This window comes from Phodopus roborovskii, unplaced genomic scaffold, assembly GCF_943737965.1.
Source record: "Phodopus roborovskii unplaced genomic scaffold, PHOROB, whole genome shotgun sequence".
Classification (NCBI taxonomy): domain Eukaryota; kingdom Metazoa; phylum Chordata; class Mammalia; order Rodentia; family Cricetidae; genus Phodopus; species Phodopus roborovskii.
Genome location: NW_026126433.1, coordinates 6,037,402 through 6,065,392, shown reverse-complemented (window position 1 = coordinate 6,065,392; position 27,991 = coordinate 6,037,402). Strand labels below are relative to the sequence as shown.

At 43.2% G+C, this 27,991-nt stretch overlaps 1 protein-coding gene across 2 annotated transcripts; it reads right to left on the bottom strand.

Moving 5' to 3' along the window:
- Window positions 1–48: 48 nt before the first annotated feature.
- Window positions 49–27,939, bottom strand: Zmat3 (zinc finger matrin-type 3). Of its 2 annotated transcripts, none has more exons than XM_051185845.1 (6): window positions 27,858–27,939; window positions 23,952–24,278; window positions 4,934–5,053; window positions 3,165–3,331; window positions 2,946–3,046; window positions 49–1,368 (listed from the first exon to the last, which is right to left on the bottom strand). In XM_051185845.1, exons 2-6 carry the CDS (start codon window positions 24,219–24,221, stop codon window positions 1,157–1,159), a joined length of 870 nt encoding a protein of 289 aa, XP_051041802.1. In that variant the 5' UTR covers window positions 24,222–24,278; window positions 27,858–27,939; the 3' UTR covers window positions 49–1,156. The 2 variants fall into 2 exon arrangements, with proteins under 2 accessions (XP_051041802.1, XP_051041803.1); XM_051185846.1 differs by lacking the exon at window positions 27,858–27,939 and adding an exon at window positions 27,706–27,792.
- Between the last annotated feature and the right edge of the window lie 52 nt (window positions 27,940–27,991).

Here is a 27,991-nt window from a genome sequence, read left to right as displayed (position 1 = left end):
GAGAAAACACAGTGAACACACGTTCACATAATACTCCGGTAGTCGATCTAGACATACACTATGGCTTTTTATTTAAAAAAGAATAAACCCATCAGAATCAATAGACACCAAAGCCATCTGTGTTTTCAGTCTCTTCAAGGAGGCGAAGAAGAAAACACAGTGTCTGTGTGTTCTTCTACTGGGAATGACAATGAAACTTGATCAGCTTTTAAAAAAGAAAACTTTCCACGTAAGACACAGCAGAGAGCGGTATTTTCCAGGAGTGCCCATCACCTGCAGGGGCAGATGACACAATCAGTCATTAAAAAGCCACAGGACAATGACCATCCCATGAGTTCACGTAATTATCAGTGAAAATATGATTCCAAATTGAATCTCAAACACATCCATGCATCTCTTTGAATCATCTGAAAAATATATTTTCTAAAAGAATATCCATCTTCAACTCATTAGATAGTCAAACAGACAAGCTGATCCAAGTAGGAGGGGATAGGTGGGGATTAAATGTGTGCAATTCTCAACTGGAGATGAAGTTACATCTTCAAAAGAACATAAGTATCCTGGAAGAGTCTCGATTAAAAAAAAAAAATGCATGTCAATTACAGAGAGACATGCCAGAGGGGCAAACTGTTGCTGAGAAACCCAAGCACACACCATAATAACACACTGTACTGAAAAGACACCGCACTGTGGTGATGGTTCCCCAGGAGCATCAGGAAATGGGAGTCTCGGTTTAACTCTTTTCACAATAATCTGAAGAACAAACTCAAAAAAGTCTTCACCTAAGATGCATAAAACTAAAACTGTTAAAGTAGATGCTGTTTTTAACTGATCATAGCTCTAAACGGTCAGACTACTCCTGGTTAAAGAAAACTTGGTCAAGATAAGAAGTTACTTAACTTGGTCAAAATGAGAAGTTACTTCTGACGGGGCAGGCAGGTCACACGCTGGAAGCCTTTTGACACAGTTGGCCCAAAACAGCATTGTGACCTAAGAAGCACAGCTCCCTCCCCCACCCCGACTTGACGACTCATGGTACCACTGCAGGTTATTAAGCAGAGGAATGAGGAATGTATGTATCAAGGGGACCACAAAGCAAGGCAGGTTGACAGAAGGCAAACAACAGGCAGGACCAGTTTCTCCACAAGCATGGGTGTCACTGTACATAGCCCAGGTTCTCCATCTCACTCCTGTACCGCTGCTCGGACACCTTGCTCTTGTGCTGCTTGCTCTCGAGATGCTGCCTGAACTCCACTTCTTCCCCAGCGCCCACGTTACACATGGAACAGTAAAACTGCCCACTAGGAGTGACGCACATGGCAAGGTCTCGTGGGATCCTCTGCCGAGAGCGGGCATTGAAGTAAGGACCTGCTGAAGCAAGAGGCAGAAAGAAATGTGAAAAAGTCGAGGGCTGAGAGATGGCTTGAGGGTCTGAGTTCAGATCTCCAGCACCCACATGAAAGCAAGGCACTGTAGCCCATCCCTGTAACCCCACTGCTGGAGAGGCAGAACCATGAGGGTCCTGGGGACTCACTAGCAAGCTAACCTAGTCAATCAGTGAGCTCAAAAAATAAGGTGGAAAACAATGGAGAAAGATAGCTCCAAACTCTTTCTCTCTCCCTCTTTCTCCCTCCCTCTCTCCTCCCCCCCCCTCTCTCTCACACACACACACACACAGAAACTCAGAATGCCCACTTAGTAAAGACAATCCACCAGTTCTCATTATAATACATTATAACTCTAAATTCCAACTCAGATTCTAACTTTAAATAAAGAAGGAGAGATGAACAAACTTTTAAAAGAATTACATGTATACACAAGTTCAATCCATAAACATGAAATGATTCTCTTACTAATGTCAGGGTGCTTACTATAGGGATAAGTCCTGGTTTTAAATGCTTATGGCTCTTAAAAATAAATACAAAGTTTAAAGACTTAGTACTTAGGAACCTGAGGCATAAAGATTGTAGCAGATTTGAAGTCAGTGTGGGCAACATAGTAAGATCTTTCATTTTAACCCTGTCTATTTTTATTACTCTGCTATCCAAATCCTAAAATGCATTTTCCTTGACATTAACACAGCTGTGGGAGGTTCCTTTGTCTCAGTTAGCTTTTGAAATCCAGCCTGACCACCTTTGTCTTTTAGTTGACTTTTGTTGTCACTAGCAATGCATTGAGACTGTATTCATCAGGCCACAGGTGTTTCAGTCTCTGTATTTTTACTAGCTATCTCTTGTTATTCAGGAAAGCTTGTTTTTGCTTTACTGTTCTGCTGGTCTGCATAGTATTGAAGGCTGTGGTTGCCGAGACTAGGATGAACACAGAATGCTTCCATAAATACATGGTTCTCCACCCAATGTACACATCACAAGAACTTTATAGACAACTGTTATTTACTACCTGGTTAAAAACCACTGCTGTTTTACACTTTCCCCAATAGATGAAAACTGAACACGGTCAAATGTCTTCCTCAATCTCTCTTCACCTCTTGTTTTGAGACAGAATCTCACTGAACCTGGAACTTGCTGATTCAGCAAAGCTGTTTGGGCAGTGAGCTCCAGGGACCTGCTATCTCTACCTGAGGCTGTAAGAGTGAACTGCTGTGACTGGCATTTCCTACATGTGCTGCTTGGGATCAAACAGAGGTCCTCATGCATGCATTTTCCACTGTGCTTTACACATTTCTTCCAACAAATATTTTTTAAAAAAAGGAATTATAAGAGGAATCATAAAGAATTATAAAACACTACGACTTAAAACCAAGATAAATAATATACTGAAATATACTGAATAGGAAATAAAGAATACCAGATATAGACAGCCACCTCAACAGTCGGAAGAGCCATTCAGTAAAACAACAACTTCCCCAATCTCTTGGGGCTCTCTCCTGCTATCATTTGCAGATCTGTGTACAAGTGTGAGGCACAAGGGAACATGCAGGATACCTGAATTGTTCTGGACTGTGTACATATTCCTCCTGGTGGCCACCATCTTGAATTCACTCCCTTCTTTACGGGTCCGCCTTTGCCCTGCCTCAGCAGAGTCCCTGAAGAAAAGGGATGTGAAATGAGTGAACATATGAACAAGGCTCCCTTTTATCTCCTCCTTTAAACACAGTTGCTTTCATGTAACAATCCGGCTTCAGAGGCAATGGCAATACCTACGAGAACGAGTTGCTCTGAGCTTCAGACAGACGAAGTCTCTTGGCATGGTTCTTCCCCTGATAGTGGGCCTGGGCCACTGCAGGGGAGCTGAAGGAGGCATCACACAGCTTACAGTAGTCATTCTCTGTGGCCAGGATCACTCTGCCCCCAGGCTTGCAAGAGCCCACCTGCCAGCAAAGATACAGAAGCATTGTTACACCTTCCCACTCCTCCAAGATCCTTCTGAGAAACAACCAGAGCCTAAGGCAAGGCTGCAGGCTTTGTAAGAAGAAAGCAGTTCTAGGGGAAGAGACTGGGAGACCCTTTGTCCCATTTTGGATTACAACTACCTATGAACCAAAGAACCAACTAGTGTGATGCTATATCCTTTGAAGAAATGTTGTCAAAGCATGGACATGGAGGGCAAGAAACTAAGATCTTCCAGAGAGGGAAGTCTGCTCAAAACCCAGCAATAAAGACGTCCTGAGCAGCAACTGTGCACCGAGCAGCTAAACCCACAGCTGCAAAGTTTTGAAATCTCCAGTCCTACAAACACTCCAGACTACCTGTGGCTATATAACTAGGGGAATAAAAACCTAGTGAAGCCATATAACATGTTAAATCCCATTGGGACAACAAAAATTACAAAGCAAATTTTGGCTAGAAGTGAATCTATGGTTAAGATCGTGGAGACCATACCTTATCTAGAACAGTTTTTTAAAAAGCACTGTCTGACCTGAAAGAGAAGATTCTTTGGGACATCAGGACATCTCCATATTTCACAGAGGTTTGTGCTAAGCAAACAAGATGGGCTGGCATTTTCTCCAAGGAGGAAGGGTACAGCCGCCTAACTCTAGAATAACCATCCTGAAGGAACACATACTGTGAAAACCACTCAGCTGGAAAGCCCCTGCTGCCATTTTTCATCTATCTCATTTCCTGTAAGTCTGAGGAGAAGGCTCAGCAGGGGGACCTACACACATTTTAAGCAGAAAAACACTCACAAATGTAACAATATACCTTGGTAGTTGGGTACACCAGGCTAAAATGACACATCTTTTTTGCTCTGCAACATTTCAAATATGCAACATCATGGAAAGTTACTGAGCTTTTGCAGGCTTCTAATAAAGCCCCCATGAGGCCCATGCTGCTGATCCATGGACCCAAGCTTTGAATAATAAGGCCAACACTTCCTTGGCAAATACTAAATGAGGCCAGGGCCCAGGACTAGAACAAAGCCAATTATTAACATATCTAGTGTGCAGGACTTAACATCATCAAAAGCAATCAAGGTAAACAATATTTTAGTGGAATCTTTAGATTTATTTTACTTTATACATGTGAGTTTGTTGTCTACATGTATTATGTATATCACATGAATCTGATGTTCTCAGGCAAGCCACCATTGGGTGCTTGGAACAGAGTCTAGGTCCCTTTGCATAAACACTAAGTGTTCTTAACCACTGAGCTATCTCTCCATCCCTTACTTATATCCACCACCTCCACCACCCACCCTCAGGGCAAAGCCTAGATATCACATAGTCATTTAACCTAGAATTCTGAAAGACATAAAAATAGACATAACACTATTTTTTCCATCATCTCACATATCATGGCCAAGTCCAAGGAGAGATCTCAAGGTTCATTATCTTAGCAGACACAGCTCAAGGAGTTAAGAGTACCAAGAACCTTTCAGGGTGTTGCCCAGGCTGGCCCTGACAGACAGGGACACAGGACCCCTATTCATGACTACATGTATGTGACAGTCTCTTCATACTGCTCTGCCTCACCTGGGGAGGGACAGGAACGAGGGGTGTGGCTACAGGCTCTGCCACGCTGCTCATCCTGGTTGGAGGAGGACAGCTGTTAGCGGCATAATAATTTCGGAGTTTCTTGCCATGGTTTTTACCCTAGAGGTAAACACAAAGCAGCTTATCAGACAGAAATCAGTGCATGCACACAGGCTTGCAGTCTTTCCTATACACCCAGGACAACAGACCCTTGCCAAATCTGAGGCCAAGGGGCCTGTCATAGGCTGGGGTCTGCTACTGTTGTAAACACCATGATCAAAAGCAACTTGGTAGCGACAGGGGTTTATTTCAGCTTAACTTTCAGGTCACAGTCCATCACTGAGTCAGAGCGGCAGCATGTGCAGGGCAGGACCTCAAGCAGAAACCATGGAGGACACTGCTTCCTGGCTCACTTACTGGCTCATGCTCAGTGGCTTTCTTAAACATCCTAGGTAAAGATGGCTCCAGCTGCTGTGTCCTGGCCCCTCCTACAGGAATCAAGACAGCCTCTCACAGACATGGCCACAGACCAACCAGACGGAAGCAATCCTTCAGTTGCGGGCCCTCTCTTCCCAGGGGTTGAGAATAATAACTAATCAGGACAGAGTCTATCACTTGGATCTAAGAGAAAAGATTAAACGAATGAAACCAAAGGAATTAATTTTTCTAGAGAAGCCCCGAACCAGTGTCACACCCTACTTGAAGCACTGTGTCAACAGGAATCCTGTGATGCTCTGAGCTAAGTGGCTTCAAAATCAAATAATGAGACAGCTAATCCAATCATTTTTACAAAACTAGTACTTAAAGAGGGCCACTTCAAACAGAGGACTTTGATGAGCCTCAGTGCATCCACTGCTCACAGAAATCCTGTGGGGATCTGCTGATATCGCCCATGCCTGACGGGGAGGAACTGCAGTGGGGGTGGGCACACACCTCCAGAAGGGAACACCAGCAGAGCCATGGCTTGAAACCTCCTCAGCACAGCCCTTACCACACATCATGGTGGCATGTGGCTACTATGAACTCCTGCCAAGTCAGAATGGCCTTTCTCACATTTTTTTCTTTTTCTTTTTTTTTTTTAAGTTATAATTCACAGGAGTACATTCCTTAAGCTGATTAAATAGTAATAATAATAAAACTGGTAGCAAAGCTCAAAAGCATTCTGGTGGGGCTGGCAGGATGACCCAGAAATTAAAAGAGCTTGCGCTACTACAGAGAACGTGGGTTCAGTCCCCAGCACCCACATCAGGCAGCTCACAACCCCTGTAATTATAGTTCAAGGAGATCGATGCCCTCCCTCTTCTGGCCTCTGTAGGCTCCTACATGAACATGATGCACATACATTCATGCAGGTGTGCACACATATAAATAAGAATACAATCCTTAAAAGCACTCTGAGTAAGGGTAAAACAGTTCATTACTTGCTTTAAACCATGTTGTAAAATTAAAACTTATATACCAACATTTACCATCTATCACCCGCTCACTCCTAGGAGGGACTAAGGACCAGCACACAGTCTAAAGACAGCTAAGTTCCATCTCCTGCCATCCAAATGTCGTCCCCGTGGGACGATCAGAGTCAAGTTTATGGTCCCCTCTATGGTTGAACCTTCATTGAGCTCTATGCAGCACACCACCATTGATCTCCTTCCTCCCAGAAATGTCCTTCTCGGCATGTTCTGTCTTCTGTGACTCCCTTTCCTTTTCATACCTCTCCTCCACTACCAGACCCTGAGCTCTGCAGTGCCCAGGGCCCACCCTTGGTTCTCTTCTCTCTCTATCTGTTCTCCAACTCTAGCTCACTTTGCCAAGCCTCACAACTTTACAATACAATGAATAAATGTGGGGCTGGGGAGTGGGAATGTTCTTTGCTGTTATTTTAAGACAAGTCTCTCACAATGCAGGATGGCTTGGAACTCACTATATACCTGAAAATGACCTTGAGAGCACTATCCTCTTGCCTTTAAATCAGGTGTGCCCCATTATATCTAGTTTATGTGGTACGGAAGATCAACCCATGGCTCTGTGCACACATTCACCAACTGAGCTACAACCCAGCACTAAGACAATGAATACGTTTATGGGTCCCCAGATTGTGGCTGCATCACTGACCTTCAGAGTCACATTCCCAAACCCCTTCTTGTCAGACACATTCTGAGGTCCTAAAAACAACATTCAACTTTACTCGTGATTCCTTCCACAGGACATTTCATCACCACCCAAATCATCCACATGTCCACAAATGCCACCAACCACCCAGTACTTGAAAGAACTGCTGAGGTCTTTGTGCTTGAACCCACACTTCCATAGACTTACGCATCTAATCTATTGGTGAGTCCTGGCAGCCTGCCTTCAGACACCTCTCCAGCCATCAACTTCTCTCAATTACACCAACTATATAGTAACTCAAACTACCAACACCTTGTTCATGTAACCACAGCTCCTCCTGCTCTGCTCTCAGTCTGGTCCCTTCGTACTTCTCATAGGCCAGTGATGATTGAAGGCATAAATCAAACCATGTAGCCTCTCTCTCTTAGTCATCCAGTATTGGGTGGGTGTGTGCTTAGCAAGCGAGTGCCTGCCCAGCATGGCCAAGACCCTAGGTTTGCTTCCCCAGCGCCAAAGTCTCACCTGCAGATCTTTAATGTCCTACCTGCTCTGGCCCCGCCCAGCTCCCCTAATTATGTCCTCCTGATTTGTCCTCTCCCTGCCTGCCATTCTCCTAGCTGGCTGGACTGCTTCCCTGAGCTGCTGTGGTTTCTGCCCGGGAAGCCGCTCTTTCAGACTTCTGCAAGACCAGATCATTCTCCTCCTGAGGTGTCAACTCATATACACGTCATCACTGTGCCACAGCTGGCCCCGCCTGCCGCACATGCAAACGTGTGGCATCACATTGTCACTTCACCTGACTTCACTTTATCTTAGTACCATTTACCACAGCCCCAAATGACACAACTTGTTTTTCTTTTTCCCTTCTTCAGAAATATAGACTCCTTAAAAATAAGGACCTCCACCATCCTACTTTCTTCCATGCCCAGAATGCTTTCTGATATACATCGGGTAACTAATAAAGACTGGCTGCATAAAGAATCAGGTATTATGGTGGGAATAATTAAAGAAGAAGAAACCCAGGAAAACACAACAGGCTCCTGCCCATGCCAGGAATGCTTCTCTGAAAAGGTGATACCATTGTCACCTCAGACAAGTCCCAAAGCATTTTCACTAAAACCAGGAACAAAACAAGGCCATCCAATCTCTCTATACCTAGTCAATATAGGACTTGACATCTTAGCTAGAGCAATAGACAAGTCAAGAACAAGGGGATACAAATAGGAAAGGAACCTACAGCAATTAGGGTCAGAACAAACTGACCTGGAGACGTGAAAAGACAGAGGTCAAAAATTAGTCTTGGTAAGGATCACTTCCATGGAACAACAAGCACTAGAAGACAGGTCAAGTGTATCATACAGGAAGGGATGCAAAGTGGGCCATGGAGGAAATGATATAGGCTCACAGAAAAGCTTCCACAGAGGAAGCCCCACCACATGGGGCAGAGGAGGAAGACAGAGTTAGAGGGAAATGGGGTCACTGGAACGCTTTTTTAACATGATGGTAGATGGTCATGTTGGCGTATGCCATTTATCCTGGCACTGAGGCGACAGAAGCAAGTGGATCACTGTGAGTTCAAGACCAGCCTGACCTATTTAGTGAGTTCTAAGCCAGACAAGGTTACATAGTGAGGGCCTATCTCAAAAAACCAACCAAACAAACAAAAGAGACATGGTGGTACACACCTGTTATTCCAACTAGTTGGGAAGCTAAGGAAAGAGGTCTCACATGTTCAAAGCCTTCCTAGGCCACAGGACTGTTGAAACACAGTCCAGGGTTGGAGTCAAGCGAGGTGAATTCTGAGTGCTATGAGAAAATGCAAGGAAAACAAAACAAGAGTCTTATGACCTCGGTTTCTTCAAAACACAGAACTGCTCTTGGAATCTGTTTTCATGCTTCTCCCAGGTATAGCGGATAGGAGTGAGTTTACTCAGCTGCTGTTATTCATATGTCTCTATGGAAAAACATGTTTTTGCCACACACGGTTTATCCTTGTGACTGTATACTTTACTCAGTGACTCTTCTTAACCCTCAGAGTATAAACTGTTTGATTCTCTGAATAAAGCAGGCCTTTGCATGATACTCTAATCTGCCTCATTTTTAGGTCCTGTTCTCCCAGGTTCACGCTGCTAACTAGAGCAGCAAACACGGGAGTATCTAAAAATGAAGAACGGAGAAGGGGTTAGGGACATAGCTCAGTGATGAGAGCAGAGGCCTTGCAGGAACGAAGTCCCCGTCTCATCCCCAGCACCACCCCTTCCCACCAACATTTACCTGGCAAGCCCCATGGTAATTAATAGTCACTGCCTACAAGAATCATCACTAAGTGAAAGTGTGATGAGAAATAAAAACACACATGTGGTCTCAGAATATCTCTCCATATAATCCTTACTCAACAGATAAACAGTGTCTTTTCCAAGGAGATCATTATAGGCACCACCTTAATTGAGAGATAATTAACACCAAGAGAACCACTCATGACTCATGCAGCAGGAAGGACAAGGCATCATGTCTGCAGCACTACTATCCAAATCCACATAACCTGAACTCAAGTACACAAGGCAAAATCTGGAACAATCTACAAAACAGTTCTTCAAGAACTGTAAGGCATGACAAAAGACAAACAGGAAGAAGACGAGGAAGAGGAGGGGGTAGAGGAATGTCCAAGTTAAAGACATTAAAATTACATGTAAGTTCTCATTCTGGATTGGACCCCAGAGGAAGGGCTGGGCACTGCCAGCAGGTATGGAGACAGCTGAGCGCACAGTGTCTAAGCGTCCTAGTGTTTGTGCTATGCTTTGCTGCATTGAGTTTGCTGTTGATTCTGCAGCTACGTAGCTCAGGCTGGCTCAGAACTCCCCATGAAGCCAGGCTGAACATGTGACCACCCTGCCTCCACCTCCCAACTGATAAGCTTATCTATATGCCACACACCCTGCTCAGTTTTCTTCCTTATGGCTGATAATTGTACTTTTACGTGGACTGTCCATACTTGGGGAAACTGGATGGAGCACAAGTCAGTAAGTCTAAGATGATTCAAACTAATAATAGTAATAATGTTTTCCAAATCCATAGGAAAATGCTGTAGCAGGGGACAACCATCCACTTGGAGAATCCATGATACCATGACCTCGCACCCAGGGGTCATCCTGTAGCATTAACAACATCAGGCACAGGGAGCTGTTTGGAATACTTGATACATGCTGACTTCTTTAAGCTGTACTATGTCAAACATCGCCATCCTCAAAAGCAGAAACAGATATATTTCAGGCAGGTTGCAAGACTACAAAACAAATACTATCATCACCCTCAAGTTCATAACTTCATATTCTTAATTGGCATTCTATTAAAAAAGGATGCTATGAAAAAGATTGATCAAGAAAGCCTCACTACTTAATGGATGGCTATCAAATTAAAAGAAAAAATAAATAAAAATCAGCTGGGTGAGGTGACACACACTTTTAATCTCAGCACTGAGGAGGCAGAGACAAGCAGATTTCTGTGATGCAAGGCCAGCCTGGTATATGGGGTTAGTTCCAGAACAACCAAGGCTATATAATGAGACCCCATTTCAACAAAACAAAACAAACACATAAATAAAATCAACATAGTATTTCAAATCAAGGTCATTTGTAAAATTAAAAATAAGTGAAGTAACAGAAAGAAACAGGTAATGCAGCCCACCCTCACCCCTCAGTTTCACAAAAAAGAAACTACAGGAGTAGAGATTCACACATTTCAAAACGCTTGCAATTATAAGCAGCACGGCAAATTGCCCAGCTGCCACGCTTCATCTGCCTGGATGTGACTCAGCCCTTCCTCTGGTATATCTATGCTCAACCTGCTACCTTAGTCACCAACCAGGTGACAGATGTCACTGTCCCACAATACTTGTGTGCCAGGAACCCTCATTCCACTTAATGATGGCACCATGGTATAAGCACTATAATGCTAGCATTCACATTAGATAAAGAGAAAGTGGTAAGCACTCCCTCAAAGTGAAAAGGAAAAAGTTCTCAATAAGGAAAAGAAAAGTAATGTGCTGGATTGGCTCATGTCTATGCTGACGACTGATTTATCCAAGAATTGTGAAGGAAGCAAAGTATTGTAGAATATTATTTTAAGATGTATTACATTTTTTTATGCTATGGAACATTTGTTTAATGATGCAAAGATGTATTGCATTCTTTTTTAAGTTGCATTTGTTTAACTCTGTGAAGCTGTGTTACTTTGCCTGTCTAAAACACCTGATTGGTATAATAAGGAGCTAAACAGCAAATAGCAAGGCATGAGAAAAGATAGGAGGGACTGGCCAACAAAGAGAATCAATAGGAAGAGAAATCTGCGGAAGGAAGAGAGGATCAAGGAGCAAGAAGGGGCCACCCAGCTACACAGCCAGACATGGAATAAGAAGGAAAAAAGGAAATACAGAAATAGAGAAAAGTAAAAGCCCAGAAGCAAAGGTAAATGGGACACTTTAAGAAAAGCTGGCTAGAAACAAGCCAAGTTAAACCTGGGCATTAATTCCTAAATAAGAATAAGCCTCCAAATATTTACCTGAGAGCTGGATGGTGGGCCACACAAAGAGCCAAGAGTAAGAGAAAAAAAAAAACCTACAACAGGGAAGTCCAAGCTAGGGCCACTGCCACCCTCTGACTACAGAAGTTACAGCCATGTGCAAGCATGCTCAGTTAAACTTGTGAATGTATGTGTAGGAAAACATAATAATATATAGGAGTGGGACCATCCAAAGTGTCTGGCAACCCTGGAGGAGGGTCACAGGATGGCTGCATGGGTAAACAGAGATACTGAGTAAAAATACCAATCAAAAATCCATAAAATATTTATCAGCACATCACTATATTTCAATAAATTGAGGGGGGCAAGAAGCAAGTCATCAGTCAAGGGACAGGTATTGTAAGGGTCCCAGAAAGGGGGTGGGGGGATGGGAGGCAGAAGCAGGCAGATCTCTGTGAGTTTGAGGCCAGCCTGGTCTACAGAGTAAGTGCCAGGATAGCCTCCAAAGCTACACAGAGAAACCACATCTCGAAAAACAAAAACAAATTATATATGTATGTATGTATGTATGTATGTATGTATGTAAATAAAACAGAAGGAGAGAAATAAAGGATATATTTAAAAATTTTTTAACCATCTCCAAACCTTAGACAATGGATAAAAATAGATAGAAGGGATCTACTACTGCTGTCCAAAACAAATTTTCAAGATTCAGACCCAGACACATCCATCAAAGTAAAATTTCAGGCTCAACAATAAAAGCCTAAAAACTTACAAGGGTGTGGTAGTTTAGGAAAAAATGGCCCCCAAAAGGAGTGGCACTATTATAAAGTGTTCCCTTGTTGGAGGAAGTGTATCGCTGTGGGGGTGGGTTTTGAGGTCTCTATTGCTCAAGCTTCCCTCAGTGTGACTCTCTCTCAGTTGACTTCCTGTTGTCTGCAACATGTAGCACTCAGCTCCAGAACCACAGCTAAGTGCATGCTGCCATGCTCCCTGTCATGATGGTAATGGACTGAAACTCTGAGCAGCAAGCAAGCCACCTCAATTAAATGTTTTCCTTATAACAGTTACCATGGTCACAATAGAAACCTTAACAAAGACAAGGGGGAAACCAAGGGAGAGAAAATTAAAGCAGGTCAACTACAAAGGAATAAAACCTGAAGAAAAGTTTCTCTTCAATATTAGATGAGTCTAAACAATGGAAAACAGGCTTTGATTCTCAACCTAAAGCTAAGCTATGCTTCTAATAAGAAACAAAATGCAGACACTTTTTTGAAATACAAGAGCTAAGAAACGTCTACTTCCTGTTACTCCCTCATATAATTTAAAAGTTGTTGGTGTTTTAGTTAGGGTTTCTATTACTGCTATAAAACACCAAGACCAAAAGCAACTTAAAGAAGGAAGTACTTCACTTTACAGCTTACATTCCATCACCGAGGACATGGAATGGAAGCAGAAGCCATGGAGGGATACTGCATACTGGCTTTCTCCCTAGCACTTGCTTAGCCTGCTTTCTGATACCATCCAAGACCAGCTCCCAGGTATGGTATTGCAACCAGTGGGATGGACCCATGCACTAATCAAGAAAATGCCCCCCACAGCCTTGCCTACAGACTATAGAGACATTTTCTCAGTTGAGTCCCTTTTTCTCAAATAACCCTAGCTTGAGTCAAGGTAACACAAAACTATGCAACAGTTAGGATACACAGTTCTATTTGTTCTCTTTCCCTCAGAGTACTGTGATTACATTATACTCTGGCTACAAAAGATGGGAACAAGAAAACAATAATATTTAGAAAATAGTCACAGTTGACAGGTATGGAGCAAACAAACAAAATGGGGGGGGGGCGGTAAGACAGAGAGATCAAAAGCAAAAAAGGAGCATTCTGTGTGATAATGTGGGTGGCAGTTTGTGGAGGGGGCTATAATAAACATGATAGAAGAGGAAGAAGGAAAATAAAAGCAACTAAAAACTCCAGGAAATAGAAAAGGCTATACAAGGAATCATGATCCAAGTGTAAAACAACTAACACAAAAGAGCGAATCGGTGGGCTTCATGCAACGGAATAATTAAAAACAAGAAGAAAAAAGACTGAAGAGGTTATATAAGGAAGAAAGATAGTAATGCATTTCTTTAGGGCACAAGATTCTTCCTGTTTTCAAGAAACCTAACAAAAAGTCAAGGAAAAATGATAAAATTTCAAGTTTATAATCCACATATGGATCAAAAGGATAATTGTGAGCAATTTTGGTATTATTCACTTGAACATCTGAGTCCCTGGGAACAGAAGGAAACAACTGCACTGGACAGTGTTTCTCTACTCACAAAGATGCAAAGCCCAAAGTCAGTCTTCAGCAACTGGAATCGAAGTGTAAACACAGTGTGGAACACTTTTTTTTGATAATACACTAGACAAAATCATGATCAGTCTTCATAGTGTAAACCATAAAACTGCAGCCAATCCAAGCTGAAAGCTACAAAGAAGAATGGAGAAGGAAAAGACAGAGACCACATGGGAAATGTCAACAAGCAACCCACTTTGTCATCACAGTAAGTTCTTTGTTCCACAGATACTGCTTTGAATAGAAAGATACTTTCTTAGATTGTTTAAGAAGGAAAGTGTTACCAGTACCAAATGTCACCAAGATGTAAAGAGAGACACAACTAGATTTGGCCTACCAGGTCACTGGTGACCCCAAAAGGATGAGGGAACATGGTGGAAAGGGGGGCAGGAAGAACTTAAAAGCCAGAGAGTGTGAAGGAGTGCTGTGATATGTTGCCTTCTGAACATGCACACATGAACTTAGAGCAGCTGTATTACCTTTGAAAGACTCACACAAGATCAAGCCAATTCACCCCCACACGGATGTGGTGGGGGTCATGATGTCCCACCTTTAGCAGAGAAGCTATTGGCAGCTGATAGCCTATGGTGGGGAGTAGTCATTTTTCTTCACATGTGTGAATTCTATTAAGTTTCCCAGATCCCAGTGGATATGCAGTAGATGACCCCATACCAAATACATCAATGACACACTTTTTAAAAAAGGAAAAAAAAAAAAGAGAGAGAGAAAGAACATGAAGTTGGGAGGGAAACAAGGAAGAAGGGGCTGGAGGAAGGAATAGGAGGTAAATATGACCAAACTACACTGTGGATACAGATGTGAAAACTCAACAAATCGATAAAATAGTATGTATTAAATGATAAGCTGGCTGTGGTGGCACATTCCTAATCCCATCATTTGGGAGGCAGAAGGAGGTGAATCTCTGAGTTCAAAGCCAGACTGGTCTATAGAGTGAGTTCTAAGACAGCCAGAGTTACAAAATGAAACCCTGTCTTAAAAAAAAAATAAATAAATACAAAAAAATATAAAGAAAAAGACATGAAGGTAGAAAAGGACATGTTGAGAAGGGGCTAGAGGGGGTGGAGGAGAAACAGAGTAGAAATGACCAAGATATATTATACATATATGAAATTTGTGAAGAATAAATAATTTTTCTTAAAAAGAAAAAAGTAAAAGGAAGTTACTGTTGGCAATTTAATATATTCAGAAGAGACATAGTCTTATATACATTCTGAAAGTAAAGACATGGGGACAGCTGGTAAAACCCAGAATGCAGGATGGAGAGTCCAACTGGTCCTAAGCAAGGATCTCTCTCTGAAAGGGGAAATGAGAAGCGGATGAACTCAGCTGGAGAGGCAGCAGGCTGCCAGGATCCAGCTAATGACTGGAGAAGGAAAGCTGCTGTCCCTTCACAGGGCCAAAGCAAGGACTGGAAGCACTTGCCATCTGGTGATCCAGACAGCAGAAAAAGAGAACCAGCAAGGGCTCATCCTCAGGACCAAGTTCATGCACTTTCAGTGTGATACAAATCACATTTGGACCCGAGAATAATTTTCTATGACCTCATCGATTGGTAGAATTATTCTTATGAGGATCCTTTAAGATACTCAGGACACAGGGCCTGGTGGTACTCTTGTAATTCAGCTGCTGGGGAGGCTGAGGAAGAACAGCTGTGAGCTCAAGTCCAGCTGGTGAGAAAGGTTTACAAGGCTGGGTATAGCTCAGTAGTAAAATAATTGCCTTGCCCAGCATGTAAAGGCACTAGATTTAATCACCAGAGTTGCCCAAGAAAACAGATAAACTGGTGTCTAGATGTAGGAGAGCATCTTTGGAGAAAGCTAGGAGATGAAGTTTGTTTACTCATACAAGGTCCTAGTCACTATCACAACATCTACAACACTGAAACAACTGCAGTTCTCCACTTCCAAAGCAACAAAATGAAATATGGTTTTGCATATTAGTGCTGGTTGGGTTTTGCCAACTTGACACAACCTAGACATATATGAGAAAAGCAAATCTTAGTGAAACAACTTCCTTAAGATGAACTTTTAGGCAAGTCTACGGGACATTTTCTTGATTAACAATTGATGTGGGAAGGCCCAACCCACTGGGGGTGGTGCCAACACAGGGTGGTTGGTCCTGGGGTGTGTAAGAAAGCAAACTGAACAAGCCTCAAGGAGGAAGCCAATAAGCAACATTCTTCCATGTCCTCTGTGTCAATTCCTACCTTAAGTTCCTGCTGTGACTTCCCTCACTGATGGGAGTATGATCTGAGAGTTGTAAGGTGAAATACCACCCCCCAACTTGGTTATGGTCACAGTATTTTATCACAGTAAAGGAAACCTAACAAAGGGGAAGGACTTTGGGACTGAACACAAGAAAAGTTGAATACTCAGAGCCTCCTGATCTATTGTGGGAACTCAAAAGATAATCCTGCGGGGGAGTGCAGAGGATGGAGGCCTGGCTTATGTGAAGTTCATAGGGAAGTTTGAGAGTCGCTGACTGTCCCTATCAGAGGCATTCGTTACTCTGATGTAAGAGTCTGAAGTTCTGGTCAGCTGTAGCTGAAGAATCGGCTGTGACTAACAAGAGACAGGAACCACCAAAGAAAAACCTTTGCTTTGCTGAGCTGATCAATCAGCTGTGATTAAGAAGAGACCAGCATCACTGAGGTGAAAGTTTTCTGGGGAGTGTTTCCTCAGGTCAGCACACACAAGCTGTAGTCTACAGGGAAGAAGGCTGTACTCTGCACTGGCAGTCTAATTTAGTAATGTGTATGTTTCTCAAGTGGTATTGTTGTTGAAGGCATGAAGAGGGTCACGGGAAGCAGCTGAGGCTTGGCACTGTGTGAGGGGAGGAGAGGCTACTGGTGATGTGAAGCCTCAGTTGTAGCACAAGCCCCAGGATTGAAGGGTTATGAAGAGAAGCTGAGGTGTGTCACCATGTGGCAGAGTCAAAGTCCCTGAAGAGAGCCCCGGAGAGGCTACTGGTGAAAGTGCAGCCCAGCTCCCAGGGAAACACCAGCACTTTTGAGATGCCAGCACCATGAGAGGCCCACTAACAACAGCAGCAGCTGTTAGTGTTCAGGCATCTGTACTGACCCGCCCTTGGGGTTCTGACAGGATACACCCTCAGCTGCAGCCACAAGAGCACCATGTGTGCACATTCACTACATTCCCTTTTAAAAAGGGCCCTGCCCACCTCCCATCTTTCTCTCTTTCTCTCTCTGTGTGTATCTCTCTCCCTCTCTCCTGCCTCTCTTCTGCCAATCCTGTCCCCAGAGGCCAGTCTCCCTCTTCCATCCCCCCTTTCCCATTCACTTTCCCCCAACTAACAAAGAAACAAAAACAAAAAACAAAACAAACAAACAAAAAAAAAACCCCTCCACCCAAGCTCTGTCACATGGTGTCTTTTCTTGCACGCAGCTTTTTTAAAATCACAACAGGAGCTGTGGAGTGGAGCATGCCTGAGTCTGTGAGACAAGCTGTATGTGCTGTGGATGGCAGAGCCAGAGAGCTGGAGCTGCTCAGGCCCTTGGAACCCAGAAGACCATGAGTCCCAGATGTCGGACAGGGAGCTTCTCACTGTCTGACTTCAGACTTACTTTGGTTTTGAATGTTAACTATGCCCCAGTTCTTTCCTCATAGGGTAACAAAGTATTTAACTTTTTCTCCCTGTTTTTCAGGAACCTACAGCTACGAGGTCCATTTCAAAAAGCCTTTAGATATTTGAGAGACTTTGAACTTTTAAGAGATGTTGAATTTTTAAAGAAAACTTGGATCTTTAAAGTGCTGAAAATATTAAAGACTGAGGGGCTTAACATTATACTATGACATATTATGATATTAATATGAAACCATGGGGATGGATAAGGAAAGATGAGGTATGCTTTAATAAGTGATGTACTTGTATGTTAAATGACAAGTGGTTAGTTTTGTCAACTTGACACAACCTCAATTCTTCATTGACAAAATGCTGTCAGAAGACTGGCCTATAGAGAAGTCTGTAGTGTATTTTCTTAATGATTGACAGAAGAAACCACCCCACTGAGTGTGGTTCCACCCTTTACAGATGATCTTGAGACATATAAGGTACAAGAAAGCAAACCAAGCAGCCATTGGATCAAGCCAATAAGCAGCATTCCTCCATGGTCTCTGCTTGTGTTCCTACCCTGATTTTCCTTGGCGATGGAATGTAACCTGAAAAGTGGTAGGCTGAAATAACCTTCTCCAACCCCATTAGTTTGGTCATAGTGTTTTGTCACAGCAATAGAAACATTAAACCAAAACACTCAAATAACAGGAACCTATCTCAACCAATCAGTATTAACTAACATAAAATACCCAATTCTCACAATCCTGAAAAAGAAAATAATGCATGTGCTTTAGAGATGTTGAATAGGGAAAGGTTTTCTGCCCTAAAGCAATGGAGTCAGGATTCCAGCCCAGATCTTGTATAATTCTGAAGAGCATAGACAACTTATGAAAATGTACAAACCCAAAGGGTATTTTGACCATTCCTAGTTCATTTGAATAAGAAAAATTTGCAAACATAAAAATTAGCTGAGGGCTGGAAATCTGGTTCAGCAGTCAGGAGTGCTTGCTCTTGCAGAGGACCCAGGTGTGGTCCCCAGCGTTCACACAGTGATTCACACTTCTCTGCAACTCCAGTCCCAGGGGATCCTGCATGCTCTTCTGACCTGGGCAGGCACTAGGGAAACACATAGTACACAGATATACATGCAGCCAGAGCACACATACACATAAAATAATAAAGTTGATTTTTTTTTCTTAATTAAAAAATAAGCTAAGATTAGAAATACTGATACCCATGCAAACCTGGACATTTGATGTTAAACTGTATCTAAATCTGTAGAATCCTGTAATGGGAACCAAAATACTGCAGGCTGAGGATGAATGGGAAATGAAGACCTTTTATGGTTCAATTATACCAGGCCAAACTCTGAAAATAGCAGAGAGAAGAAGAAAAGCTAAGAGGAAAGACTAAAGGGAAATTCGCTATTTTAGTATGTACAGGAAGATCCAGTAACTGTATGAGCACATTCCTGAGCATGCAGAAGCCAGTTAATGCAAAGTGTATCTCCCTCTGTTGTTCCCCACCTTATTGTTTGAGTTAGGGTCTTGTTAGATCTGGAGCTCACTCTTTTGGCTAGACTGGCTGGGCATCAAATCCCTGGCACCCTTCACTCTCCACTCCTCCATCCCCACTCTTTTAGCCCCCAATTGGCTGGGGTTACAGGTAAGAGCCACACCCAACTTTTATGTGGGGGCCTGGGATCAGAGCCCTGAGCTGACACAGTACTTTACCTACTGTTGGCGTCTCCTCAGCCCACATTGTGCTTATTAAGACTGGAGACCACTGCATTTGGCATCATAGGTCTAAAACCACTCTTAGTTTCTCTCATCAATGTAGCTAATATGACATTCATCTGGATACCCAGCACTACCTCTGTTTATAATAAACTCCAGAAAAGGGCTCCATGTAACTAACAGTCCTTGTTCACGTGAACATGCAAATTAGCAGATAAATTTCTAACTTTCAAGGTGGACACTTAGTAAACTTTATTTGTGTAATCTGCTTTTTAAAATGCCTGAAAGATGGCTCAGCAGATAAAGTGTGATAAAACCTGAGTTGGGCCACACACACACACACACACACACACACACACACACACACACACACGTAAAAGTACTTTGTTATTCTCCTCCTCAATACAGCTCTTCCTCTGGGTATTTATGCTGATGAAATCCCATTATGTATCTTCATGCCAGGCCTGCATGAAGTAATCTGAGCATGCAGACAAATTCAATAAAATGAAAGCTCATTTCTCTTCCAAAATTTTGATTTTTAAATTAAGTTATAACCAAAGCCATAATTTTAAAACTGAAAAATTAGATAGCCTCGTTAAAAAATAAATGACTCAGCTGAGGCTGCTTCAAAGCTAAATGACTGGGGCTAAAAGCCTGGGGTATAAACCATCTGTGACGACCACCCATGGCTCCAGAAGGCAGCCCCTGATTAGGAGCATCAAGATGCCAGGAGAAATGGCTATGCGGCTGAGGGTAACAGTTACAGAGCAATCGCCACTGTATCCTGAGTACTGGAATGTGATACAGTCAGACTCTCATTAACAATGGCTGTTTACCACAATGAGAAATATGAAACTCCGATTTCAAAGGCATCAGCTCACTAAAGAGGGTTAGGTAATTCAGAGAGTGAATTGTGCATTTACACAGGGCCTTTCCACTCACAAAGGTGTGACTGAAATAACAGCTGTATGCCTATGATTTCACCCTGAAATTACAATTACAATGCAGGTTTTTCATCCTGAAATACAGCTTTACATCTGCCATCACCTTTCTTCATCACATACCACTGGTTTCACCAGTCTGCACTCACTGCTCCTCAGTTTAGTGGGTCCTCGCTCACTGGTGTCACCCTTGCCTCTACAAGCTTTCTTTCATCACCACCCATTGAGACCTACTCACTTTCAGTCTGACATTTTTGTTTTATGTGAACAGGGGCTCAAGTTCTGAGGAGGATCCAGAGTTTCTGGCTACTATGTAGCAAGAATGCCTTGAACTGTAGCTCCTCCTGCCACCACCTCCCAAATGCTAGAAACACAGGAGCCATTCTTGGCCCCATGCTATGGTTTCCTTCCATGTTGGGTCATGTTCTTGTCTATTCCACATGACCATACTCTGATTACATAGTCTTTGATTCACTCTCATGCTGACTACCTCTCTTACAGAAATCAAAATCTTAAACACTGGAGAGACAGCTCTGTCAGTAAACCCTTAAGTGCATGAACACGTGGACCTGAGTTCAGATACCTAGTGTGTACACATTTAGTTTCTGTTCGCTTGTCTTTGAGACAGGGGAATCTCACTAAGTAGCTCTGGCTAGTGTAGACTAGGCTAGCCCTGAGAAGGCAGAGAGACAGGTAGAACCACCAGCTCTCACTGGCCCATGAGCCTAGCCAAACCAATGAGCTCTGAATGTAGAGAGTGACTAAAGAAGACACCCAACACGGACCTGTGCCTCCCAAATACAGTCACACGCATGTGCACCCATACCCAATAGCGTGCACGTTCATGTCTAGGACTGGTCCTCTTCCACACTCATGTAGCCCAGGCTAACCTCAAAGTCACTCAGCAGCTGAGGGTTTCCTTGGCTTCCTACTCTCCTGCCCTCCCCCTCCCAAGTGCTGGGAAGGTTCTGCATCTGCCATACCTCCTTTCTGCTTCTCTCTTTTTTTTTTTTACTCTCATATTTGGCTATTTGATTTCTGCTCTGCAACAGGCTGTATTTCTCCCCCAACTTTGCTGGGAATTTTTTTTTTCTTTTTCTTTTTTCTTTTGTTTGTTTGTTTGTTTTGTAGTTTTCTAGTTTATTTACTCACTGCATCATGGAAAGAACAGGAATAATTTAATTTACAAACCTTATCAACTAAAACGTTTAGATCAAACACATAGATATATAATTTTCAGAAGGTTGATTTAATTAGCAGTTTAAGCCTAAATCCAATGATTTTTCCATCAAACTGAATTCTCTGTGAAAAACCAAAAGTTCCTATCACTGTGTAGACACAAGAGTCACAAAAGCAACCTGCGGTAAAAGTATAACCCACACAAACATATCTAAAATCAAACTTTGCCTCATTTTTCCCTAAAAGGTAATGACTAGGCAAAAAGCAAGCCTATGCCCAATAAAGATCTAGAAGGGGCTTCAAAGAACTAAAAATCCTAACTATCCAACTCATCCTTGATTATTGCAAGTGACTCTTTACGCAAAACAAAACATCTCACAGGAATAAATGCAGAGGTGAGCTACATTTATGTCTGTTTGAGATGGGTCATCACAACAGCTGTCACCCGAACAAACAGAAAGCAGGAAAAGCAGCCCCCCCAAATATCTGGCCATCATCATGGGGAGCAGCACACAGGGATGAGAGAAAGGGACCTTAGAAGAAAATGGGGAAGAAACACAGATGCTTTGATTAACCCAGGTTGTGCCAAGACATGCTGCAATGAATTCTGCTCTGCGGCTGGCAGCAGGTAGACATAAACAAGGCAGAGCAACAGGCTGTTTCTTCCCAAGGAAATATTTATAAGGCAAGACACAGTATTCCATTACCCATCTTTAGGATCAAAACAAAAGTAAGCAAGCAAAAACGTAGAACTAGAGAAAAGTAAGAGAAGCCGATGAACTCCTGAGTGAGTGTGTCTTATTGACATGTGCACAACTATATCAAGAAGACCAGTGCCTCAGACTCATGGGAATGGCAAGGCCTTATTACTCCTGACTATGAGCATGAATGTTTGCAAAGTGTGCAGAAAGAATCAACACAATGTTGCCTCCTTGCTCCCCCATGGAGTTTCTGTCCCAAGAGTAGCTACCCTGCCTCCTCCTTGTCCTGCTAAGTTTCCTGACCTCTGCATTCTGATGCATTCCCATCAGAGATCACTGCCTACTAGATCCCAGCTTTTCTAAATGATGCCTGCCTTTTCTTCATTCTCTGTCACCTCAGCCAGGTCAATCTGGAAGCAGTGAAGGTTGCAACAGAAAAGTATAGTTTCAGGCAAAAACAAATACTTTATAACCAACAGCTTTCTGCCATGTGATCTTGGCAGTGATTAAAAACTAAATCAATGATTGTCCAGGAGATAACCTCCATTCAAAGAAGGTTTCTGTTTTCAGGTCTCCTCCAAAAGGAAAAACATCAAATTGTATACAGATAACAGAATAAAATAAAAAGAAATACTAGGAGAGAGATGTTTCAGCAGTTGAGAGTGCTTGCAATTCTTGCAGAGGACTGGAGTTTGCTTCCCAGCACCCATATCAGGTGGCTCATAACCAGCCTGAAATTCCAACTTCAAGGGGTACAACATCCTCTCCTGGCTTCTGCAGACACTCACATGCATATGTGCACACACACAAAAACACATAACTAAAAATAAAATAAAAATTTAAAAACAAAGCCATATATTCCCCTGTAGTTCCCCATTTATTCCTAGGCAATAATACCCTTTAAAATGAACTTTTTCACAAGCTATTCTACATAGAGACAAATGCTTTACACCTTAATATTCAGTATCAGTTCATTCAGAAGACTTAAACTAAGATTACGTTTATGATGAAGGTAAAACTCAGTAATTGAATACCATTACTATTTTCTTTATAAAAAAAAAAATACCTGTATTTGCCTCAGCTAAAATAGGGTACATAGGAAAAGTCTGAAGTAAAAGAAAGTGTAAAAATCATGTGGTAGGTGGCCTTGAACTGATAAAGTAGTACAAACTTCAAAACAATTAATTCAGTGTAATTTATGTAATTTACACTGAATTAATGTAGTATATTTCTCCTTGGAACCATGGACAAAACCCACTGTGTGATACATGGTAATCTATTCTCTGCCTCTTCTGACTTTTCGAAGCTCAGTTGGCCATACCTGGAGAGGTAATTTGTGGCCAAACAGTGCCCAAAATATTCACTCCATTGTCAACTTCTCCACCCAACACCCAAAATGCTCACCCTACTGACACCATCTAACTAACTGCAAAGGCTCACCCAGCTGATACCATCTATGGTGGTTTAAATGAAAATGGCCTCATAGGCTCATAGGGAGTGGCACTATTAGGAGGTGTGGCCTTGTTGAAGAAAGTGTGTCACTGGGAGTAGGCTTTGAGGTCCCAGACACTCAAGCCAGGCCCTCATGGCATTTTGCTTCCTACTTCCTGCTGATCCAGATGTAGAACTCTGAGCTACCTCTCCAGCACCATGCCTACCTGCATGCCACCATGCTTCCCACCATGGCAATAATGGACTAAACCTCTGAACTGTAAGCCAGTTAAAGTTTTCCTTTATAAGAGTTGTCATGGTCATGGTTTCTCTTCACAGCAATAGAAACCCTAAGACACCATCTAATAACACAGTACCCAGAAAGCTCACCCCACTGATACCATCTAACCAAATAGCACCCAGAAAGCTCACCCCACTGATAGCTCTTTTCCTTTCCTTTTCTTACCTGATAGTGTGCCTGGGCTTGCTGAGCAGAGTTCAAGGTGACATTGCAGAGTTTGCAGAAGAGGGGCTTACACAGCTCCTCCAGGGCAGAGTCTGGCTCCCCTCCCTTAGCTAACTCCTCTTCCCCTGCCAGAGGCAAGGATGCCTTCTGTCCAAACGGCTTCTGTGGTGGAAGCTGCAAGGTCCTTGTGGACCTGGCAGCCACTGACATAGGAGGAGAGGTCGAGGGCTGCTTAGGTGGAGGAAGCCCAGCCTGCTGCAAGAGAATCATCAGGCAAGAAAGCCACGGGCATAATCCAGTGGATGGTGAGAGCTGGCGTCTTCAAACCTAAAGCAACCAGGGAAGGAAATGAAAATGAGATCTCAGCAATATGACACAGAAATGACAGTCTTTCTCCTCTTCAAACCCACCTTTGGGGCATCTCTCCTTCGTCTTAGCTTAGCAGACTCTCCCTGCCTGCTTATCCCACTGACATAAGGTTTGCCCCTGAGAATAGCTTCAGAGATTTGATTTGATTTTGCTTGGCTCAGCTCCAAACGCCATCCCTCTGGCCATAGGCATTAGCAGCATTGCATCCATGTCCAATTAAGCTGAAGAGTCACATGGCTGGAATTTGACATCAAAGGTCATCCACACCCCTCCCATCTGGAATGCTGAAATACTCTTGATGGTAATATGCATAACCAAAGCAAACAAACAAGAGAAAATCCAAAGGCAAGAACCTCTTCCACCCAAAGGATATCACAGAGTAGAAAAGGTTATCATCTTTTAAGAATCCCTTCTTTTGTTTTAGGAATTTTTGTCTTATTTGTTTTTACCCTGTGTAAGTATGCACCATGGCACAACATCTGTACACACATGTGTATACCTAAGAGGTATAGCAAGAACTTTACCCACTGAGTCACGTCACCAACCACCGTTTCTTTGTGGTTTTTAAGACAGAGTTTCACATAGTGCAGGCTGGCCTTAAATTTGCTATGCTGCTGAAGAGTGATCTTCCTGTCTCCACATCCCAAGTCCTGCAAAGCCACACCCAGCCACCTATCAGATCTTTAAGGCATAATCTAAGAGAGGACAGCATTAAGTCTCCTTCCGAGCAACCAACAAATAGTTAGGCTCTGTAATGTAGAATTGACAGGAACAGCCTGTGAACCTCAGATGGCATAATGTGCTGTTTGGAAGACAATTTTGTTTTACTTTTGTTTTTAAGTTGAATTAGTTGTCAATATTTAAAAATCAAAAGCTTCATAGAATCTAGCAATAAAAGGATAATCTGACAACACTACACCCACATCCTCCACCACACACAACCACCTGCTTGGTGCCAAAAACACCACACTCCACACCCAGGCCAGCCTTCTCAGGGCCCCCTCAACCCTACTCAGGGCATTGCCTAAAGGCTTTAGGATGGTGACTACTGCATACAGCCTTAGACCTTGTAAAATCAAAATATCTTCTCTCCATCAGAAGGTATATCACCCACTCAAGATAAAGCATCCAGATTGAAAAATGTCTATCCAACTTATGGACCATACTATCCAAAGCCCTAGATGACTTTTAGGCCATTTGTATAAGGATACACTCTGTGATGGTTATAACTTCAATTGTCAACCAGACAGGGTCTGAAATTATCTAGAGATGGAAGCTCAATGAAGAGTGATCCAAATTAGGCTGGCTGTGGGCATGCCTATAAGGGATTTTCTTAATTAGGCTGAGAAAGGCAGACCCACCCCAAAAGTGTGTAGTACCACTGCACGGTCCTAAACAGCATCAAAAGGAGACGACAGAACTTAACACTCACATTGCTGTCCTGACTGTGGACCCCATGAGACGGCCTACCCTGATCATGTGGCCAGTTGCCTCAGGCTCCTGGCGCCTAGACTACCCCACTATGGCAACTGTGCCTTAAACAGTAGCACAAAATTAATTTTAAAAGAGCCCTTAAATGGCTTTTGTCAGGATATTTTATCATAGCAACAAAATAGAAACAAAAACACTCTGTATTCTGTTGTCCTCAGAAAAGACCCACTATGTCCCACTCCTTCTTCAGCTTTATTCCCAATTCCTCCTGCCCCCCCCCCAGTCAGATGGCATCTTTTCGTTCTGACCAATCAGATGGCATGTTGTAGTTCTGACCACCACTGTAAACACCCTTTGAAGTTTCCAGATTCTAATTATCTAAGTTAGAATCTTTACTTCAAAGTCTACCCTTCCCTCCACTTTCACTATTGTTAAAACTTTTCTTGGTCAATAGAAGGTGGTGTCTTCAGCTCCTGAGGTTTGGTTTCCGTCTGAGATGAAGATGTGTAGGATAGAGCAGTAACAGGTTTACTAAAATGACTCAAGGAACCTTTAAAAAGTAAAAGTGTATTTAGCACATTTGGTAAACAGACAGTGAAGAGAAGCCACTGACTGGGAAGTCATACAGTTAAGAGCAAGATGAATTGATGGTTAGTCATAGAATTTAACAGTACTTTTTATTAATAGTAATAGCTAGAAAACTGCCCATATCTCTGGAGACACAAAGAAAAGCGATGCAGGTTTGGAACATTTAAATGGTAAGTTTCTCTGAAACAATATTATTTCTCCAGACTAAATAAAAAGCAAAAAATAATTATGGATATCGGGGAGGTGGGTAATGAAACTAAAGAAATAAAACCATCTTTTAAAAATAGTTTAACTACTTGGTCATAACTGACCTTGTCCTTTCATTCTCTAATTTGTCATATAGATTCTGTTAGGTCATCATGGAGAAAGGACAGAGCAGGGTACCAAAACATCCAAATAAAGAAAATCAGCAACACACAGAGAACTCAACCAGCCTATAGTCAGACATGCCTGGGCTTGTCTCTTGCATATTCACTCCCACCTGAGGAAACCCCAGCATGCGTTGCCCCCACTGTGACGAACAGCTTTCCAGCAGAAGCAAGGCCCTCCTCAAGACAGAGGCACAAAAGGCCTAATTCCAGAGCAAAACACCGGTGGGGGTGGGCTGAGAGGTATTTACCCAATGTTACATTTTATCTTTATAATGTCCAAAGAAAGGGTAGAGACCTCAAAAATACTGCTGTTATATTTAATAATCAACATGAGGCTAACCCCCTCTTATAAAAATTCTATAAGTGACAACCACAACAGGTATTACATTTGGGTAATAAATAAAACCAAATGCCGGTGAATGCACAAACTGTGAAATACAGAGACCCAAAACACTCCGATCCGTTCAAACTGCTGCATTAAGGGGTTAATTTAGAAGCTGTTATAAAAATACTTCTCAGATCTTAAAAATCCATCCGATTGGACGCGTGCAATGGCATACATGAAGGATGCACAGGGCTTGATGTCCTAATTTGGAAGGGAACTGAGAAGATACTAAAGAAAAATCACAGCTCCACCATGTACAGGTTCATGGGAAATGAATGACCACAGCACACGTTTCCATGGCTGGGCTGGGGCCTACTCTTCTGGGGCTGTACTGCAAACAGCCATCCCCTTGGCAGAAATGGACCCAGGGAAAAGAAGAAAATCCAGGAACAGGTTCCTGGCGTCCGTATAAAGTAGGGAAGGCTGTCCCTGGGTATTCTGGAGAAGAAAAACAGAGAACCTTACTCAGAGGTCACCAGAACGTAGCAGGCAGGGGGGGAAAGCCTCCGAGGCCGTGGCGACCCAGACTCAGCTCCTAGGACTCAAAGCTGCGCCCCTGCAGCATCGCCCCCGCGTGTGCCATTCCTGGGCTAGGCGCGCACACATGCACTCGGGTCCCGCGCGGATGCCGCCTGGAAGAGTCGCCGAAGCGGCTGCACGAACGGCTGCGGGATCGGACTCGGTGGCCCGCCGGACGCCGCAGACGGGCGAGGCTGACACGCGCACACGGACGCAGCGGCGAGACCGGCGCTCCGCACTCACCGGAACCGGCAGGCCGCAGCCGCCCTGCCAACCCCGCGCGCCGCTGCCAGGCTCCACGATCACTTGCTGCGCTCGCCGCCACCGCCCGCCACCGCCCGCCACCGCCCGGCCGCTACGCTGCTGGAGGTTGACTG

Coding starts and splice junctions, on each gene's coding strand:
- Zmat3 (XM_051185845.1), bottom strand. CDS start 24,221: ATGATTCTCTTGCAGCAGGCTGGGCTTCCTCCACCTAAGCAGCCCTCG. Junction 3,047..3,164: donor GCTCAGAGCAACTCGTTCTC/GTAGGTATTGCC, acceptor CCTTTTCTTCAG/GGACTCTGCTGAGGCAGGGC. Junction 1,369..2,945: donor CACAGTCCAGAACAATTCAG/GTATCCTGCATG, acceptor TTGCTTCAGCAG/GTCCTTACTTCAATGCCCGC.